This window comes from Cervus canadensis, chromosome 4 (assembly GCF_019320065.1).
Source record: "Cervus canadensis isolate Bull #8, Minnesota chromosome 4, ASM1932006v1, whole genome shotgun sequence".
NCBI lineage: Eukaryota > Metazoa > Chordata > Mammalia > Artiodactyla > Cervidae > Cervus > Cervus canadensis.
Window position 1 is genome coordinate 29,015,312 of NC_057389.1, and position 20,947 is coordinate 29,036,258.

At 35.3% G+C, this 20,947-nt stretch overlaps 1 protein-coding gene across 1 annotated transcript in view; it reads right to left on the minus strand.

Annotated features, from left to right (window-relative positions):
• MSH3 (mutS homolog 3) overlaps nucleotides 1–20,947 on the minus strand; it is a 155,331-nt gene that overhangs the window by 47,400 nt on the left and 86,984 nt on the right. Inside the window, exons 14-18 of the mRNA XM_043467515.1 lie at nucleotides 19,180–19,367; nucleotides 18,123–18,291; nucleotides 12,464–12,528; nucleotides 9,447–9,563; nucleotides 3,001–3,108 (exon numbers count right to left, since the gene is read on the minus strand). Of these exons, the coding sequence (XP_043323450.1) occupies nucleotides 3,001–3,108; nucleotides 9,447–9,563; nucleotides 12,464–12,528; nucleotides 18,123–18,291; nucleotides 19,180–19,367 (647 nt within the window). The remainder of the gene's footprint in view (nucleotides 1–3,000; nucleotides 3,109–9,446; nucleotides 9,564–12,463; nucleotides 12,529–18,122; nucleotides 18,292–19,179; nucleotides 19,368–20,947) is intronic.

The following is a 20,947-nucleotide window of genomic DNA, read 5'->3' on the forward strand; positions in this document are numbered from 1 at the left end:
AAATAGATGGCGAGACAGTGGAAACAGTGTCAGACTTTGTTTTTTAGGGCTCCAAAATCACTGCAGATGGTGACTGCAGCCATGAAATTAAAAGACGCTTATTCCTTGGAAGGAAAGTTATGACCAAGCTAGATAGCATATTAAAAAGTAGAGACATTACTTTGCCAACAAAGGTCCGTCTAGTCAAGGCTATGGTTTTTCCAGTAGTCATATATGGATGTGAGAGTTGGACTGTGAAGAAAGCTGAGCATCGAAAAATTAATGCTTTTGAACTATGGTGTTGGAGAAGACTCTTGAGAGTCCCTTGGACTGCAAGGAGATCCAACCAGTCCATCCTGAAGGAGATAAGTCCTGGGTGTTCACTGGAAGGACTGATGCTGAAGCTCAAACTCCAATACTTTGGCGACCTCATGAGAAGAGTTGACTCGTTCGAAAAGACCCTGATGCTGGGAAGGACTGGGGGCAGGAGGAGAAGGGGACGACAGAGGATGAGATGGCTGGATGGCATCACCGACTTGATGGGCATGAGTTTGAGTAAACTCCGGGAGCTTGTGATGGACAGGGAGGCCTGGCGTGCTGCGATTCATGGGGTCACAAAGAGTCGGACACGACTGAGAGACTGAACTGAACTGAATAACATTTAGAAAGAAGATTATAATTATGAAGCCAATGATCAATTTAATATTCTGCAATAACTCGTGTGCCTAAAAATCTTTAAACAAGCTGGAAATCTAAGGGAAAAGAGCACAAACTTCAGATTATTTAGATACTAGTTTAAAATGCATTTTAGAAAAAAACTTCCTATTTCATGGCTATTTACACTCAATTTTATGGCTGCCAAAAAAAAAAAAAAGAGAGAGAGAGACTGATTGTATTACTTAAATACAATGGCACGATTTTCATTTAAAAATTTTCAGGTGAAGTTTTCTTATTATAAAGTATATAGTATCCAATGTGGAAAGTACTTTAGCATGTGCCACTTCCTGAAACTGTCTTACTGACAGAAGGTGTGGTTTAGAACAATCCTACTGAGGACAAATAAAAGACTGGATAAAGTATAGAAGACCTGTACTTTACTTCAAGTATACTACTTGAAGCCACCTGACAGCTAACAAGACAACAAGGAATCACCAGGCCAGGATCTGGGGGAGGACAGAGGACAGAGGGCCAGCGAGGGTGTTTGCTGATTTTTGCTGCTTTCTGAGGGGATGCTGAACGCTATGAACAGCTTTAATCTGGACTGAGACACCAAAAGCCTGCATACCAGGCAGAAGACTGGATCTGAAGTGAGAACTGCAGGCTCTGAATCTTTGAACTTTTGAATCTTTAACCCTTTGAATTTCTGAACCTTCTCAAGCTCTGAGGTGGACTAAGTGATGCCAGAACATCATTAGTGTCTTGAGATGTGACCCTTTCAGAGAAATATACATCAAATTATTTCTACAAGTGATTTTGCAAATATAATGCCCAGAAGATAATCAAAACAATCAGGCACTCAAAGAGATGCATGAATGAAAATGAACAGAAACAACAGGCAATAGAAAGAGACCCACAAGGACTACAGAGATATGAATCATCAGACACAGACTTTGAGATAACTATGCTTACCACGTTCAAAGAGACAGAAAAGATTGTGAACTGATAGAAAACAGAAAGTGATTTTTAAAAAATAAATAATGATAGGTATGAAAGATACTAAAAACCCTTAAGCTCAGATGTTTTTTTAAAAGGCAAAAAAATTTTACAATACTTAATTCTTTCTGATTTTTGAATAAACATCAGTGAGTAACTATTGCTGTTTATTAAGTATTTATCATCTGCCTAGTTTTCCTTAGAAATTTCATAAAGTCTTTATCTCATTTAATTTGTACATTTCTAAGCGGTAGGTATTATTTTGTGAAGAATATGAAGAAACTGAGGAGCACAGAGGTTATGAAACTTAGTTTAAGGTTAGTGGTTAAAATAATCAGCCTGGTGGTCAAACCTATACCCCTGGGAGGTGATTAGGTCTTAAGGGAAGAGCCCTCAAGAACAGGATAGCACTCTTATATAAGAACCCCCAGAGAGCCTCCGAAAGGGCTTCACAGAGAGCCACCGATGCAGAACTGCAGCCTAGGGGAGCTGCTGGAATGAGCCCAGGCACAGAACACCAAGCAGAAGTGGGGCCACCTCAGAAGCAGAGCTTGGCCACGGAACGACCACTGTAGGGACTGGGCATCCTGGGGCCCTAGGGGCCCAACCTCTGCCCAGCAAAGCTATGGGAACAGGATTGCTACCCCCTTGGGTCTGGAACACAGGACCCTTGTGCCCCAGTGGGGCTGGAAGGCAGAGCACTGAGCCAAAGTTTTAGCTTAAGATTTAGACTTAAGGACGAGCAATTTGAGAGCAACTGAGTGGAATTTGCCTAAAAATGAATCATACCTTAAGTCTCCCCCATACCTGATTTAGATGATGTTTAAATTAGACTTTTATAATTACAAAGTTAAACATATCATAAGTGTTCAAGTGAACGCTAACAAATGAAAGGATTGCTCCTCTATAAAAAATGTCACCCACATAAATCTAAAAATTGAAATATGTAACATTTCCCTCTAGTTATAGTCATCATCTGCTTTCATTGTACTCAATGGTAGAGCAAGAAAGGAATTTCTTAATTTTAAATCAAGCTATATGTGTATGACATTCAGCTTTACCAAGAGTTCAATATATTTGAGTAATTTTAATACTGTATAATGAAAGTGAAAGTTGCTCAGTCAGGTCTGACTCTTTGTGACCCCACAGACTGTACAGTCCATGGAATTCCCCAGGCCGGAATACTGGAGTGGGTACCATTCCCTTCTCCAAGGGATCTACCCAACCCAGGGAGCAAACCCAGGTATCCCGCATTGCAGGCAGATTCTCTACCAGCTGAGCCACCAAGAAACACTAAAATTAACTGAAAAATTCTATCTGTTCTAAAGCACTGGAAAAGGGCTGAAATTAAAAAAAAAAAAACATTACCTGCAGTAACCTCCTTGCTTAGCGACCTTGGCCAGGGAGAAAATGCAGTCAACTGTTGCTAGGTGATGGACCGCTTTACACAAGGCGTGATAATGTTCACTGAAACTCCTACAGAAGCAACAATAACAACAAAAAGGTGAGCAAATTTAAAAACTGTACACTACGTAATCAGTTTGGTAGCTATGATGAGCATAAACAAATAACCAGGCACACAGCTAGCAGTTAAGAAAGGTGGAAATTACATTGAACTATTTTCTGTTTAATAACTTGATTACTGAGACTTTATTTGAAAAATATATATATATATTTTAAAATAGTTTCTTTACAAAGATGTCTACTATTAATACCATATTGCACATTTCATCTACCCTGAACTCAGACCTAATTAACACTAATGTAGAGATTATTTTCATTTAACTTAAATGACATCATGAACTACCCAAATGGATCAGCTTCCCTTTGCACATATCCTTCATAGCATTGTCCAAACTAGGAAAACGATTTCAATATCTTCTTCTAAAATTTATTGGAAGTGTCTCAAAAGCAGAGCTCATCAGGTTCACCTGATTTACTTACCTAACATCTAACCATAGAGTTGACATTGCAGTAAATTTTTTGAAGGCAAGTAAAAAGAAAGGTACTTTTTAAAGAGATCTTCAGTTTTCTTATTAATAATTCATATAGAAATTAAATATGAGACTTGTTTTTAAAAAGGTCTGTCACTTCAAATCTTTGGCTAATTAGGTAGCTGGTGATCTAAAAGTTTAAAAGACTTGCACTGAAAGACTTATTCTAGAAAAAACATATGCTGTATGTAGGGGTTTTCCTTTCCTTTTTTTGCTTGCTGCTGCTGCTAAGCCACTTCAGTCGTGTCCAACTCTGTGCGACCCCATAGACGGCAGCCCACCAGGCTCCCGTCCCTGGGATTCTCCAGGCAAGAACACTGGAGTGGGTTGCCATTTCCTTCTCCAATGCATGAAAGTGAAAAGTGAAAGTGAAGTCGTTCAGTCGTGTCCGACTCTTAGCCACCCCATGGACTGCAGCCCACCAGGCTTCTCTGTCCATGGGATTTTCCAGGCAAGAGTACTGGAGTGGGGTGCCATTGCCTTCTCCGTTTGTTTTGCTTAGATACTTCTATTATCTCTTATCATAGGAGTTCCTTATAACTTTCTAAAGATAATCCTCTCCAAAAGAGATGAGTATTATACTGAATGCATCTCTTAAAAAATATTTCTCTATTTAATACTGCGAGTTTCAAAAACTAAGAGATTTAGTCTGTTTGCTTCTTAAATCCAAAGGTTTTTAGAGTGATTCCTACTAGAAAAGGATATCCAGATTAAGCTGCTATGTGATCAGTTATTCCAATATTATTACCACTGTACTGATTTTTTAGAATCTGTAATTTGATTTTTTATTAATATTAAAATAAGATATCCTATATAGATAACTTTTCCAGATACTAGAACATGTTAAATATTCAGTTTTAATTCTAACTATTTGTGAATTGCAGAGTATATTTACAGTATATTTTAAACTTCTTTGTCTGAGTGGATACAGCACTGTTGTTGTTCAGTTGCTAAGTTGTGTCCAACTCTGTGATGCCACAGACTGCAGCACACCAGGCTTCCCTGTTCTTTCACTGTCTCCCTGAGTTTGCTCAAACTCCTGTCCAACCATCTCACCCTCTGTCTTCCCTTCTCCTCCTGCCCTCAATCCAGCATCAAGGCCTTTTTGAATGAGGCAGCTCTTCATATCAGGCGGCCAAAGTATTGGAGCCTCAGCTTCAGCATCAGTCCTTCCAATGAATACTCAGGGTTGATTTCCTTTAGGATGGACTGGTTTGATCTCCTTGCTGTCCAAAGGACTCAAGAGTCTTCTCCAGCACCACAGGTCTAAACCATCAATTCTTCAGTGCTCAGCCCTGTTTATGGTCCACCTCTCACTTCCATAGATGACTACTGGAAAAACCATAGCTTTGACTACACGGACCTTTGTCAGCAAAGTGAGAACCTCATGAACAAGGAGAGCATAATGAATACAATTTACCTGTTTCCCCCAAATTAAAGTTACTCAGAAGGAACTACATGGTTACCACTAACAATGTTAAGAGCATGTGCAAAATACCAAACACAAAAGAGACTATACCTGACATCAAACGGGAGCACTCAGTTGCCACCTTAAAAATGGCTCTTAGTGTTGAAGATGTCACGTGCTCTGTGGATGTAAGGCTCCTGAGGGTGCCTTGTCATTCCTAGTAGCTTCAATTTTAGATCTGACGCTCATCTACCCCTTGGACTGTGGCTGATTCTGTCCCTATTCTAATTACTGATCCATCTGGTCTTCCTATCCCGGCACTCTCTCCTTTGCCAGAAAGCAGCCACATTTGATATTTCTGCTCTTGCCTCTCTGAATCCGAGTGTTCAATGTATCTGTGGCACTACAGTAAAAAAAAAATTAAAAACAGCCAATTTTTTCTTACCCCCACTCCTTCCTTCTCAGCTCCTGTCCAGGCCACTAATTTATCACTACCCAATAGCCTTAGGTTGAGGATAACTGTCCCTGATGATCTAACTTCTGGGATTGAAATAAGTAATATAACTCTTGGCCAGTACCATTTCAGCTTAGCAACAACACAAAAGGCAGGAGAGAGAAGGTAAATTATTTAGCTGTGGACAACAATGTTCCTTCTCATGTCAACTGTATAAATAAGGCATGTGAAAAAAAATTCTAAGCTATCATAAACCTTAAACATCACCATCACAACTCTTATAAAGCCTTGCTTGACTTCTTCGTCTTTGTCTATTTGTTATTCTTGACCAAATTCCAAAGAGATCATCTTAGAAAAATGACAGGTTGAAAAATGGACCATTCACGTAACAATCTGATAGACTTAGGTTTATGTCATAACAACATACAACTTTATCACTAAGCCACCAAACAACTTCAACTAATCACTGTGATTTAATCTCAAAAGGTATTGCTGGGTCCATGGGAAGGAGATTAAAGACACTTGGGTTCTAAAGTTATTATGACAGTTTACCATCTGATGTTATTCAATAATATTTGAAGTTAATTAAAAAGGAGACTATTTTATTTTCTATTTGCAAATGTATTTATAAAATACTTGAACTACTGTATGAGAGGTAATTTTATTCAATTATTCAACTGAATAATATTCAATAATCTTATTATTAAAGATTTTTCAATTGAGATTATTCAATATCGAGAGCCTATCTTTTAGAACATGAAAGAAGAGACACTTTTTTGAGAGGGGGTTCCATTCACAGACTTTCTTACAACCTTGATTTCTTGCAATATTTCAATAAAAAGTAATGTGACTAATGGACAACTGTTACTATCTCGGTAAGAGACAAAAACACTTGTATAGCTGGTATTCAATCCTCTGGTGTCAGGTTCAATGAGGTTAATCATTTTTGAAATGACATTATATTCACACCATCTGGCACCTCAATAAACAGTATGTCTAACAATCAATGCTGTTCTCGTGGGGGCTCTAGCTGCAAATGTTGTAGCTAAATTTCAGCCAATATTCTTTCTTTGGATTAAAAAAATTATATTTTTCTGTTTGAAAGTAATATATGTATATTACAGAAACTTTTGATATCATGGATCTGCAAAGTACATTAAACTTCCAGTAATCTCACCCTCCAAATTAATCAGTTAATATTTGAAACTATTTATATATACATATATGGCCAATTAGCATATTAATTACAGCATATGTATTTAATATTTTAAAATACAAAAATGTGTATGCTGTGCATGTATGTGAATTTACACATACAGAACTGGCATCACGTTTTTAACACTTTTCATCCTTTTTTTACTTAGCAATATATCATATCATATTCTTCTGTGATGTTTTATTTAATGTTCGCTTACTCTCAGCAACTCCCAACTCCAGCCAAGCCATGGTATGATGAGGGTAGGATTCTCCTGGGTTAATGGGGTAGGAGGGCCCAGGCAGAGGGCTAACACAGTGAGAGTGGAAGGGTGTGAGATGACAGGAGAGGAAGGGGCAAATCAAAGAGACGTTTCAAAGAGAAAAAAGACAAATAGGAATTTGATAATAGATAAAGGGGAAAAAAGGAATAAAGAATCAGGATAGTGCCAAAATCTTTACCCTGGGATATCTGAACTTTCCCTACTCTAGAATCATGAAGGAACATAACCCAGACCTATAAAATCACACCCACTATGTAGACAGTGAAGACAAACAACCTCATTGAATCCCAGGACTCTAGAATACAGTCCCTGAAGCTTGAAAGGGAAAACATTAGTCCACTTTTCATGTTCTCAGTGATATCACTAAGGGGAAAGTCAGGAAAATAAAAACTCAAGAGCCCTGAAAACCCTTAGCCAGGGTAATTGAAAATAAGTTGGAAAAGGAAGTGAGTAGACCAAATTTCTATCCCCAGATTCAAGACTCAGAGTCAAGATAATTTCAAAAGATTCAGGGTAAGTGTACTGAAATCTCTTTCTGATCCTGTAATTCAAAACTCCTCTGGGCAACAAGAGATGGTACCAACCTACTACCTTTTAAAAACTGTCACATATTATCTTTTTTGCTCCTCTTTTATCACTTGTCAGAGTCGTTACTTTAAATGGAAAAAAGTTCCCTGAAGACTACACTGAATATACTGTTTAAAATTTTAAAGAGCAAGACTGAAAGATTTCCCAGTGATGCCCATGGATTGATTCACCATAGGTGGGCTCTACAGCCTGACAGTATAGGGCACACGCCCTACCACCAGACACCCTGGGTTGAATCTGGGTTACAGTCTTATTGTGGGCAACTTATTCTTTATTTCTGTCGCTCGCCTTATTCATTTGTAAATTGGGGATGGTAATAATATTTCACTCTTAGGGCTCTTGTGAAGCAAAATGAGCTAATAAACAAAGTGTTTAGGTGACTGGTGATCTGGAGCTGGCTCCTATGGACTCATGAAAGTCAACTGTGTGCACATCTCTTTCCAATCCAGGCCAGCAGGAGCTTGCAATCAGTCCTGGTGGCTGTAGTGACACCACAGAAATCAAACACACACTACTGCTCTCCAGAGAGCTGGCTATTCACCATTTATCAGAACACCACCAACTTAAAACTATTAAGATGAACATGTGACTGTTAATAAATCCAGAATGAGACATTCTTTGAGACAATGGCATGGATGCCTCCCCTCTAAATTTCATAATATAAAGGTAGAGGGCTATTCTAGATTAAAATACACTAATGAAACTTAATAAACAAATGCAACATGTGAAAGTTTTTTTTAAATATGGGAGGAGGGAAAATCAGAGTCATGGAGAAAAGATTTGTGGTTGTCAAGGAGGAGGGGGCTGAGGGTGGGAAGGACTGGGAGCTTAGGATTAGCAGATGCAAACTATTATATATAGATGAGTAAGCAACAAGGTCCTAGTGTACAGCACAGGGAAATGTATTCAATATCCTATGATAAACCACAATGGAAAAGAATATAAAAAAGGAATGTCTATATGTATGTAACTGGGTTACTGTGCTATATACATCAGAGTTTGGCATACCTCTGTAAATCAATCAACTTCAATAAAAAATAAAAATAATAAAAATATGGGGAGAAGAGGAATTGAGACTATTTAAAATTTAACTTAGTAGCTGCAGTCCATGCATTGCAAAGAATCAGACATGACTGGGCAACTGAACAACAACAATTAAACTTTCTTAGGTATAATAGTGGTAGCAAAATTATAAGCAAAATGTCCTTATTTTTAGAAGGTGTATGCTTAATTACTTTGGGCCAAAGTATTATAATGTCTAAAACTTACTTTAAAATGTTTCAGAAAAAAAAAATGTGAGGGAGATATAAAACAAATATAGTAAAATCTCAACACTTTAAATAAACCTAGGTAAAGAGTACAGAGATCATCATTTCAACTTTCCCATAGATTTGAATTTTTTCAAGATACATAGTAGGGGGAAGTAGGTAAAGGATGCAAAAATATAAGAAAAAAATTAAATGCAGATAGTGGGCTGGCCAAAAACATTGTTCGAGTTTTCCTGTAACATCGTACAGACTTTGTTTCCTGTAACAACAAACTTTTTGGCCAATGCAATAAAACAACTAACCCATACTTGTCCAACTCTGAAAATGTTAAGCCTTTATACAAGAAAAGTAAACAAAATCCAAGGTAGAATTTCAAAGTGACATTACTAAACATCCTTAGCAACAAAATGTTAGTACAGTAACAAAAAGTATATTTGGTCTCTTACCAGAGACTAAGATGAGCTTACACTTCAATAGATTAAAAATAAAATCAGAGAACACATGTACTCAACTATTTTATGGCAGGTCACAAGCAGTAATCTCTACTTTTCTTTTTGGTGGAAAGATTTCCCAGTCTATTTCTCATAGCAAAAAGTCAGATTATATTTTTCATTGTAAACTCACTCTAGAAAAGCAAGCCATTCAGCGCTGCAGTCAAGGACTAGCTGCTCCCGGAGCTGATTCAGATGTCTGTAATTTTCTACAATAAAAGGAGAGTGAAAGCGGCTCACAGCTTTTGTGCTAGAAGAAGAGAAAAAACATAAACAGGAAACCAAGGTTACTAAGAAGTCAGTAATGCCATCACTTCAGAAAATTAAAGTAGTTATTTATTATTCTCTGATGAACCTTGAAAGTAAATAGCTGTAAATAGAGAACATTCTTTAATTATGATCCTGAACTTTATTGATTCCAAAGATCTTTATTGTAAATAAAGTATCTGAAGTTCAGAGGACTTTGTTTAGGAAGCTTTTAAAATTCAAGTTATATCCATATGGCAAAAATCAAAGTTTAGAATTTCTGTTTCATAAGTAAAGAGGTTTTTTTCTGTAAATTATACAAAATGAAAATGTTTGGTTTAACAAAAAAAAAGATCAGAAGCAAATATAACAAAGTTAAGTCCTAACAAATCAGAGAGTTGGATATATTGGCGAAGATCATATCATTTTTCATATTTTATACTTTTCTGTATGATTAAAGTATTTCAATTTTAAAAAAAAGCATTACAATGAACAGCAATGCATTAATTCAGGAGGCAGTCAAAGAAGGGTTCATGATCCAACTGCAGATTCACAGTGACCCTGGATGGGAAGAAATATCATGTACTCCTCTTCTGAGCTTGCAAACAATCTCTGCTTCCTCATCAAGAAGCTACGGAACACAATGGTGGATGCTATGGGTCCCCAGTCAGAGAATCCACACTAAGATTCCAACTCTGTCAGTTACTCGCTATCTATGTGACTCTGGACCAATAAAACTGATTTTGTCTAAACTAAAAACTTTCCTCACCTATGAAATGGGGATAACAATAGTATCTGCCTCATGAAAAGTGAACGTGTTACTTGTGCAGTCATGTCCAATCTTCCCACGGACTGTAGCCCACCAGGCTCCTCTGTCCATGGAATTCTTCAGGCAAGAGTACTAGAGTGGGTTGCCATTCCCTTCTCCAGAGGATCCTCCCGACCCAGGGATTGAACCAGGATCTCCTCCACTGCAGGCAGATTCTGTACCATCTGCGTCACCAGGGAAGCCCATAGGCACTGTTGGGAGGATCAGACAGTGCTCAGCAGAGTAATTATGTCACTAGCACTCAATGATTTCCTATAGGAAATCAACCCTGAATATTCATTAGATGGACTGATGCTGAAGCTCCAATACTTTGGACACCTGATGCAAAGAACTGACTCATTAGAAAAGACCCTGATGCTGTGAAAGACTGAAAGAGGAAGGAGAAGGGGATGACAGAGGATGAGATGGTTGGATGACATCACCAACTCGATGGACATGAGTTTGAGCTCCTTCTGGCAGGTGGTGATGGACAGGGAAGCCTGGCGAGGTGCAGTTCATGGGGTCGCAAAGAGTCAGACACAACTGAGCAAATCAACTGAACTGAACTCAATGTTAGGAGCCATTCCACTGTGGTAGTGATTACTGCTTATCGATGCTATTACCATGATGGAGACTTTAAGAAAAAAAGGTCAAGGTTGAGTGACAGGTAGGTGATGACAGAGTGTACTCTGATCTCTGTTGGCACACTCACTCCTGTTAACACATGGTCACAATTATCTTTAATTTGGCAAGTTACTGAAAATGAGCCTTTTGCATTCGAAATCTGACTAATGATATTTTAGCTTACTCCTGTCAAGGCTCTGGTGGCTAAACAGATAAAAAAATACCTTCCCAACCACATTTATTCATTCGATTTACATCACTGAAATGTTCAAAAGATGCTGGAATTGATTTATGCCTTGCTTATTGCTTTGAAAGTATGTTATCTAGATTTTTATGCAAACATATTAATCATAGCTTTCTCTTCTGACAAAACTCATTTAGTGAGACATTTCAGTGGTTGTTCTAGATAGATTAACATGATTTCTAGTATTTCTCTTCATAAAGTGTATTACCATTCACTAGCTGTAGTACAGAACAAAAATAGATAAAGGAAAGAGCGCCTGCAGAAGAAGAAAACATTCCCTAAAATCAACAATATCTGAAACTCAATTACAGCTTCTGGTTTAAAAAAAAAAAAAGGGTGGTATTAGAGCTAAATAAACCCATGATTATGCTTTCAGGATCCTTTGATAGTGGCCATGGATAACAGGGTTTTTTTAATTAAAATAATGAATTAATAATCATTTACACATCATGTCAAAATCATGTAAAAATTTCCTTCCACTCTTAACGTAGAGTTCCTTCATACCATCATCAGCTACTAGTCCCTATTCTACTATCTTAGGCAAATGTAACATTTTCATCTCAAGTTGATGCAAACATACTAACAGTAGTAATAAATATTTCAGAAACAGTACCACTCACAAGAGGAAATGAATTTCTCTAAAACCACTCTTTAATGAGTCACCTCTTGAGGATTAATGCCTAACCAAGAAGAAAAGGCAGAGTCTCATTGTGGTTCTCTAATTTTGTTTCTGATTAATTATTTTCATGAATTCAAGACACAACTTTAAAAAAGAACATGTAAAGAACTAGTATAACTATGTGCCATGGAAAGCATTAAAAATAAAGAAAGGCAGAGCTCAGTGAGGCAGAAAATGAAATGTCAGCTTCTTAAAAGAAATGTCAGGTACAGCATTCATCAAGAAGTTCAAGCAACCAAATTAATCTTATAATTGAAGGTTCTGCAACTTTCTCTTTCCATGTGTTTAAAGTGTACTCTGAGGTATAAGGATAAAACAGTAATTCACAAAACAAGAAAACAAATACATACAAATAAGATACCTTTTGGACAAAATGTTTAATAAAAGAGTTTAAGATAATTATTTCTCTAATTAAAAGTTCCAGAAGGAAACTGAAGGGCAAGAATTGCTTTTAATGTCAAGGATGTGGTTTTAACAGTCCAGAAGCATGAAGGTAATTTATTATTATAATCCACATGAATAATAAAAAACATGTATTTTTAAACTTACCTTCCAACCTTAATCCAATCAGCTGGTATACAAGATACAGCAGAATTCTTTACTTCAATCATAAACTAAAATAAATATAAATAAAAGTTAGATATTTAAATGATTAGCCATTATCTTTTTAAATCTTCCACAAAATTGTGCTGTGATAGTCTATCAAGTATTATTCTAAACATTCAAAATAAACCTAGCACTGTTATTGAGAGAGTTCATATATGTCTGTACAACCAAATATTAATAATTAGGGTTTCAATACTTAGGAAAAAGTACAATTTGTACTGAGCAAAAAGGTTGTAATAAAAAATATAACCTGATGATTTAATACCTGTAACACTGTTATGTTCATATTACAAATGGTGATTTTTTTCCTTAATGACCTTTTCCATTCATTTATTAGTAGCATTTATCTTAAGAATTCTATGACTCAGTAATAAGACTGAACCTCTAAATACATAAAAAATTTTTTTAATTTTTTAATATTTTATTATTAGACATTATATCAGTTTGAGATATGGCCAATCCCTTATTCTAAACAGAAGAAGATTTATTATAATAGCTTTTATCCAAGAAACCTAAGTCCTATAAACATATCATCACACAAAATACTTAACCCCTCAGCAATTAAGGAAGGAAGAGATTTCCTCACATGAGTATTTTCTTTAAGTTTTCATTTATATGAACTATTACAGATCCAACTGTACTCTACAAGCTTTTCTGAAATCAGCCAGGAAGTAAATGAAATCACTACTTCTATCACACCTTCCATTTTTCACATGAATCATATATCATCTCCTCTTCCTGCTCACATTTCTGTATTATTACAGTGAAATTTAATGTTTCATTTAAATAAAAATATACCTATTTTGTGTGGGATGGGACCCAGAAATTCTGTAGTTGCCATTAATTTTGAGATGACTACAGGAACTTTGTCACATACGTTTTACAACATTTTGGTATTTATAACATGCATATTATTAATAGTATCAGCCTGGCTTTTGAGTTTACTTTTCTGTTAATAGAAATACTTTAGCTTTTATATTCATTATAACTGGTATCAATGGTTAATTGTAAGAATTTTTATCCTTAGCAATGATTTTGCAACTAACGATGTCCTCTTGTATACAGGAAATTAATACAATTTCAAATTTGACATATCCAGTTAAAGAAAAGAGTTTTAAAAAGTCTCTCCTTTGGCTAAATAAAAGTAACCGAGGGGAAAAACAATAACAAAATAAATACACTAATGAGAAATATAAAATGTAAGAGTATGCTAAAAAATATTCTGCTTAAATATTTTGAAATCTTCTATGAGAAAACATATTGGTGTTTTTATAAAATAATTGCGGGAGGAGGTAAGCCAAAGGCAAACAGCAAAATTCAGGACCCCAGTAGACCACTAACATTTGGGAATAATACATATAACACAGAGCTCCACAGAAATTACTGCCTAAATGATAGTGGAAATTTTGAAAAGAAGCTAAAACTGCCTCACTGAAGTCTCTGGGCAGCCAGCTAGAATAGTGTACTTAAGTTATGCACCATAACGATGCAGCATAGCAGCTCTGAATTCAAATCCATGCCCTACACACATTACTAACTGCCACTGGTCACACTCCTTTGGAGCACCCTGGGAACAGTTTAGACCAGGGGTCCTCAAGCTTTAGGACCTAATGCCTGATGATCTGAGGTAGGGCTGATGTATTAGTAACAGAAATAAAGTGCACAACAAATGTAATGCACTTGAATCATCCTGAAACCATCACCCACCACCCACTACCCTGGTTTGTGGAAAAACTGTCTTCAACAAAACTGGTCTCTGGTGCCAAAAAGGATGGGAACCGCTGATTTAGACCCTAACTGTTCAATCTGTAAGTATCCAGGGTCTACTCTAAGGACCACAGCTCCTCAAGCAAGCCATTTACACAGTCAATACTGGATGGAAAACTGAGTGAGAATCAGGAAAGCCACGCGGACCTCCTGTTTGTTAAACTCCGGGGGTCACCTTCTCAGGTGCTGGTCCTGTGTGTCATCTTGGGTTTCTCCTCAGCATTGTCACCAACCAGCGGTTTTTCTCTGTTCTACACTAGTTATGGGATAGGAAATTTTCTATTTCTTTTCAATGAACACTCTGAGGATGAGGAGACAAGCTTTCTGTTTTAGAGACTTTACTGCTAAAGGAAACTAACAAAAATTGGAAGTTAACATGTATTTCAGAAATTTTAGAGAGTTCTCATAGAAACTTTCCTTGCTGTACGGTTTGTGACTTTGTTTCTTAGGTGTTCATGTGAAAAATTTGTCCAGATTCACTCTAACAATCTCTCATATTCTTCTGCTGGGATCCAGTTCTGTCTTGGTTAAATGTCAGATATTGTTACTTAAACTACAGCCCGTAGAATCACTGGGATGGAATCATTGTTAAGTTTGCTGAAATTCTTCACTCATTCCAGAAACTGCTCTCTGTTCTCTCCAAGGCCACACTTCACCCATTCCTATTCTCCCCTCTTTCTCATTGCTTCTTAAGAATTCACAAATAATTTTTATTTAGATGTAAGATGTAACAGGTTGCTTTTCATGTCTCAATCATGCTAAGCAGATATCTGGATATGCTGCATGCTGTGAAAATTTATTAATTCACAAATTTATTTTTCTAAAGATGTTCCAATAACATTTATTTCCTTTTCCCGTAAGAAAACTACTAATCAAAACTTTCCCAAATCTAAGTATCACCCCATGCCTATTCCATATTTGATTCAATGTTGAGATATAATTATCTCCACACAGAAAACATGAGAGACATTATCACAGAAACAATGAACTATGTAAAGCTATGTAAGTTTCTGCTTTCATTATTTTCTTTCCAGGATTTTTTTCGTTCACTATTTTCTAAACCAGTACTGTCAGATGAAGGTATGACAGTCACTCAGTTGCATCAGACTCTTTGCCACCCCATGGACTGTAGCCTGCCAGGCCCCTCTGCCCATGGGATTCTCCAGGCCAGAATACTGAAATGGGTTGCCATTCCCTTCTTCAGGAATACTGTCAGAGTCAGACACCATAATTCCCCAGAGTCAATAAGGCTTAGTATTCTCATGAGTGCATAAAAACTGGGAACAAAGTGAAAAAAATGAATAGTGCAAAAAGTAACACTGGTTTGACAGTTTATTTTTACTAACAAACTCACATACCACACAGGGCTGTCATAACAGGTTTTTTAACATACATGACAAAAGTTATATGTATGGAAATATGCTTTCAGCTAGAACAGAAGGGTATAAAATAAGAAGCACATATATATAATACAAGAGTTTTGCCTCCTAGCTCCTTTACTTCTCAGAGGTAGTCATATTTGATGGAGTCTGTTTTACTCCTTTAAATCTCTCTAAATTTTGCTGACACCTTCAGTACAAATATTTAAACAGAATTTGATTATAACAATGCTGGGTATTTAGAATTTACTTGATGTTTCAATGAACAGCATCAATAATTCCCAAAAGATGTTATAAAAGTGATTCTATAATGAAGTACTATGGAGAAGGAAATGGTAACCCACTCCAGTATTCTTGCCTGAAAATTCCATGGATAGAGAAGCCTGACAGGTTATAGTCCATGGGGTCGCAAAGAGTCAGACACAACTGAGCACACATTCGATTCAAATGAAGTACTATTAAGATTTTAGAGATTTAAAAAAAACAACGAAGAATCTATCCTTTTGTTAAAAACTAAAAACTTTCTTGCCTCAAACTCACCACCTTAATTTAGTAAAAGTTAAGAATAATTAGATAATTTACCTTCCTTGATAATCCTTTGTAATCCAATTACTTGGTCTCCATTCTGTGCTTTCTCTTAAATGTCAGCACTATTCTATCAATGCTAATCTACTATCCCTTATGAATTTCTGATCAGTTTTCCCCATTTTAACTTTAAAACCCCAAGTGAGTCTAGGGCTGTCTTCCAAAACCTTACGTTTCATTTTAATCTGAATAGTGCAAGCTCTAAAATGTCTGGATTTTATCAAATAAAATCTTTGATGTTGATAATCTTTTGTGTTAACACTGTTCGTGAGTTGAGTGAAATGACAACATGGTATAAAGATCAGAATCAGGCAGACCTGGGCTGGAAATAAGTTCCAACTTGGGCAGCTTATCTCACTATACTATGCCAAGTCTCAATTTTCTTTCCTAAAAAACTGGGGGAAAAAAAAAACCCTTCTGTGTTGTTACAAGGATTCAGTAACATAAGCAAAGCACTTAGCACCATCCTGAACTTTAACATGTGCACAACAAATGGTAACTATAAGTACTATTATTAAATGAATAATACATGCAAAGTGCTTTATGATTAGAAAGCACTTTCATGCTTTTTAATTCATTTGGTCTTTGCAGTAGTCTCACTTCAGAGGTGACTCTTCCATGGTCACAGAGCATGTAAGTGGTAGAACTGGCAGCTTTCACCACTATGATACCAGGTAACCACTTTTCTACTACACATTTTCATTAATATATTATGCAACTTTGATTATCTCATTTCCAACAAATAGACCTGAACAGCTGGGTTGAGGTCACTTGTCACTTTGCAAGGTCACAATTATATAGTGAAACCAAGAGATAAAATTAAGTATTTGGTATTTGCCTGTTCAGAGGAGGAGTGAGAATAAGTATACATATTATGAAATCATTTTTTTGTCATATAGAGTTCTATTTAGAATGCATTATGAAATGTGTATAACATCTTAATTTTAATCTAGAAGACAGGTTGACTTAATCAATAGTCTATTAAATTAATAAACATTTTAATAAAAGTAAAGATTATAGAGTTTCTTCTTTCAAATAATCATACAAATTAACACTCTTTTGGCTAAATAAAGCAATGCAAATATTTTAAAAACTGATCTGAAATTAAGTTTTTCCCCATTAGAAAAATATCTATTTTTTAAAATTCTGAATAAAGTGCTCATCCTATAGAAATTATTCACAAATTTCCTAATTTGCTATTTAAACAAGTAGAGTTTTTCAAATTACTTCAGTTGGAATCTTTATATTTTATTAAACATAAGATGTAGAAGTAGCAATACATCAAGACTGAGATACTAATATCAACCTTTAAACAGAAATACACATACCAAAAACACACATTCTACGTAGCACCATGATCTTACGGTGTTTGCTATAGTTTTGTTTTTGTCTTTCTGTTTTTTTAGCAGCTATACTCCTGAACTGAACTGAACTGATACTCCTTCAAATAGAAGCCTTGGCATTTAATTACTATGTGATCCAATTAGTGTAGGTGGTTCACTCTGTATCAATTATCATCTGCAGACTGGGAGTCAAAGACTAACTTCTCTCTTCTAGAGTAAATGAATTATTTAAAGTTATTATTTACCATAGTCAAGGTTTTCTATAATATAATTTCAATAGATAATACTAAAACACATGTAACACTAAGATCCATGATTTTATCAAGAAACTAAAATAAATAAGCAAACAAAATACTGCCATTAAAAGAAAGTTCTTATCAAACAAGGTATTACAATATATTTCCAAAGATAAAACAGAAAATCTGAAAAGAAAAAACTTTCATTCTATCATTAAATATTTATTCACACTTTAAAATAGCTTTTCCAACTGAGGAAAATTAATGTAAAAGAAAAGTATTTCAATATTACCTCCTGTCCTGATACAGTCACATATTGTGCAGAAGGATTTTTTAGTATTTTTCGTATTTCTTGCAAATGTGTTTGGATCTTGTGGGTAACATCTTGAATTTCATCCTTCCTCTTTTTTATTAAAGGGAAGTCAGAAAGATCTTTGAATAATTCAGTTTTATCTCCAATCCTAAAAAAATGAAAAAATGCAAATATACATACTTAAGCATATTATTTATACTAATTATCAATTATTTTTCAAAACATAATGAAAGGGACTTCCCTGGTGGTCTTCTGGCTAAGACTCCATGCTCCCAATGCAGGGGGTCCAGTGCTCGATCCCCGATCAGGGAACTAGATCCCACAAGCTTCAACTAAAAGAGCCTGCATGCCACAACTAAGACCCAACACGGCCAAATAAATAAATATTTTTTTAAAAACATACTGAAAGACCAAAGGGTGGGACGTCAGGAGAACATGATTCTAATCCCAGCTCTTCCACTAAATATTTATGAGTAAGTTTCTTAATTTCTTTGAAGACAGACGAAATTACACTAACATCACTTTCATTTTAGAAGTTCATGATTGTCATGATAAAACCAAGAGATGAAATTCAACATTTATTGTATATTCAGAAAATAAATGAAACTACTGTCAAATCTTTTTTCCTATACAGAAAGTTCTTTATGGGATAAAATGTAAAATGACTACCCCTTAAAGGATAACTTTACTTCTGCAGTTTCTACATATAAAGCAGACCATCTCTGGCTATCTAGCAAATAAGCACAAGATGCCATCTGCCATCTACTTCTGGATTAAGAAACCACTACTACTTGCTCAGCCTGGACTTCATCATCTGATACCTGAAGAAATACCATATTTGTTCTGTATGATGGAACTGCCTAAAAGCTAAGGGTTATTTCCAGCTGTAATACAGAGCCTTTAGTATTCAATCACATTTTTAGTTTTATATGCAACTTCTACTATTAATTCTAAGGGAAGCTTAAGTACCCACATATCAAATCATAAATTTGTACTTTCACTACTAGAAAGGAAGAACTAAGGGTCTGCTACTTACTTGGCAGCTTGTTCATTGAGTATCTTTAAGTAATGCTCCACTGGACTGAGGAGTTCAGGAATTTCTAAAATAAATGTCTGGAGCAACTCTGACTCAACATGGGAATTCACAGCAGGTATTAGTGCTTGAAATTCTGACTTCAAATGATACAGGGTTTTGACAATCAGGAAGAACTCTTGCGTAGAACACTGAAAAGAGAAATATTTTTTACCTAAATAGCATAAGATACATGAAAATGAGATTCTGTTAGTGGTCTTTTTACAGTTGGAATAAAAGAACATTTTAATTTATTGTATAAATGAGTTCATTGAAATAAAGTATTGTTGATATGTCCTAAATGTTAAATCAATAGTTTAAGTACTTTATAAGGTAAAGCTATAAAGAAAATTTGAGGCAAGCATAGGAAAACCAATACTTGTTCAGTATTTTTTCATTTTAAAATATGATGATCACATAACAAAAATACAGTAAACAATGTCACAAATAAAAAGAATAATTCTGGGGAAAATCTACAAAATATTTAAGAGATAAAGGTCAAAATTCTTTCAAGTATAATGAGATTTTACAAATTGACATGGAAAAGATGAATAATTCAAAGAACAGTGGCTAAATGAACTGAATAAACTCACAGGAAAAAAATGTCCAATAAGCACATAATTAACCTCATGTATAATTAGGACAAGCAGGTTAAAATGACAAGATAGCATTTTTCACTTGTCAGAATGTCAAAGATTTAAAAGTATGATAAGAGCCAAGTCACACTGAGTATGAAAAATGACACTTTTATATACTATTAGTAGAGGTATAACCTTCCTGAAGAGCAATTTGGCATATATTTACAATACAAAGTATAATACCCTTTGACTACACAATTCCATTTTAAAGAATTTTAAAATATTTTTCACAAGTAGTTAAAAAAAAGTTTGTATCTGAATATTTATAGTAGTAGTTTTGGTAATAATATTAAAAAGATGAATAAAAAACAAATACCCAGAAATTGAGATATTAGGAAAAATTCATTCAGTGTACAACTATAAGACAGTTAAAATACTAACACATCTGTAAATACTAATGTACAGATTAATATCGAACTCCATAATTTCAACATACTAAATGTACATAGTATATTTTTACACTATATACCATATATGTATTTTACACAATAAAATTTCATTTGTGATTCTTTAAATTATATATACTATTCTACAGAAGTTCAAGTATAATTTAACTTTCTCTAGTTACCTCTGGATAGTGGATATGCCAAAGGGTGGTAAAGGAAGACTTTTTACTCTTTATTTTATACTCCTGTATACTGTTGTAATTTTGTAACATGAATGTGAATAATTTATACTTTTGGAGCTTTGGATACAAAAAGTGGGCTAAACAAGTGCATCTAATTTCACTCTGTCCTGAAGCTATAGTCCAAGATTGTTTTAAAAGACATGAAACTTCAAGAATAATTAGGAGAAAAAGCAACAGCAATAATCTCTTAGAAGCTACAAAGTAAACAGACTAACAGTAATTTGACTTTGAAGACTCTAGGTATTTGAGTCTTAAGCTGGCCACGAGGAAAACTAGGACTCAACTTGAGTTACACCCAGAATCCTAAGACTCAGGAATTGGGGGCACAAATTATCTTTGAAAAGTGGAAGCTGGGGATTTGGGAATGGAGAAAACAATTGGCTGAAAGTGACATGCAGCAATTAAATCCTTCAATCCCCTATTCCTCTTCATGTCACTAAAGGGCCACCATTCTCCTACTCTACAA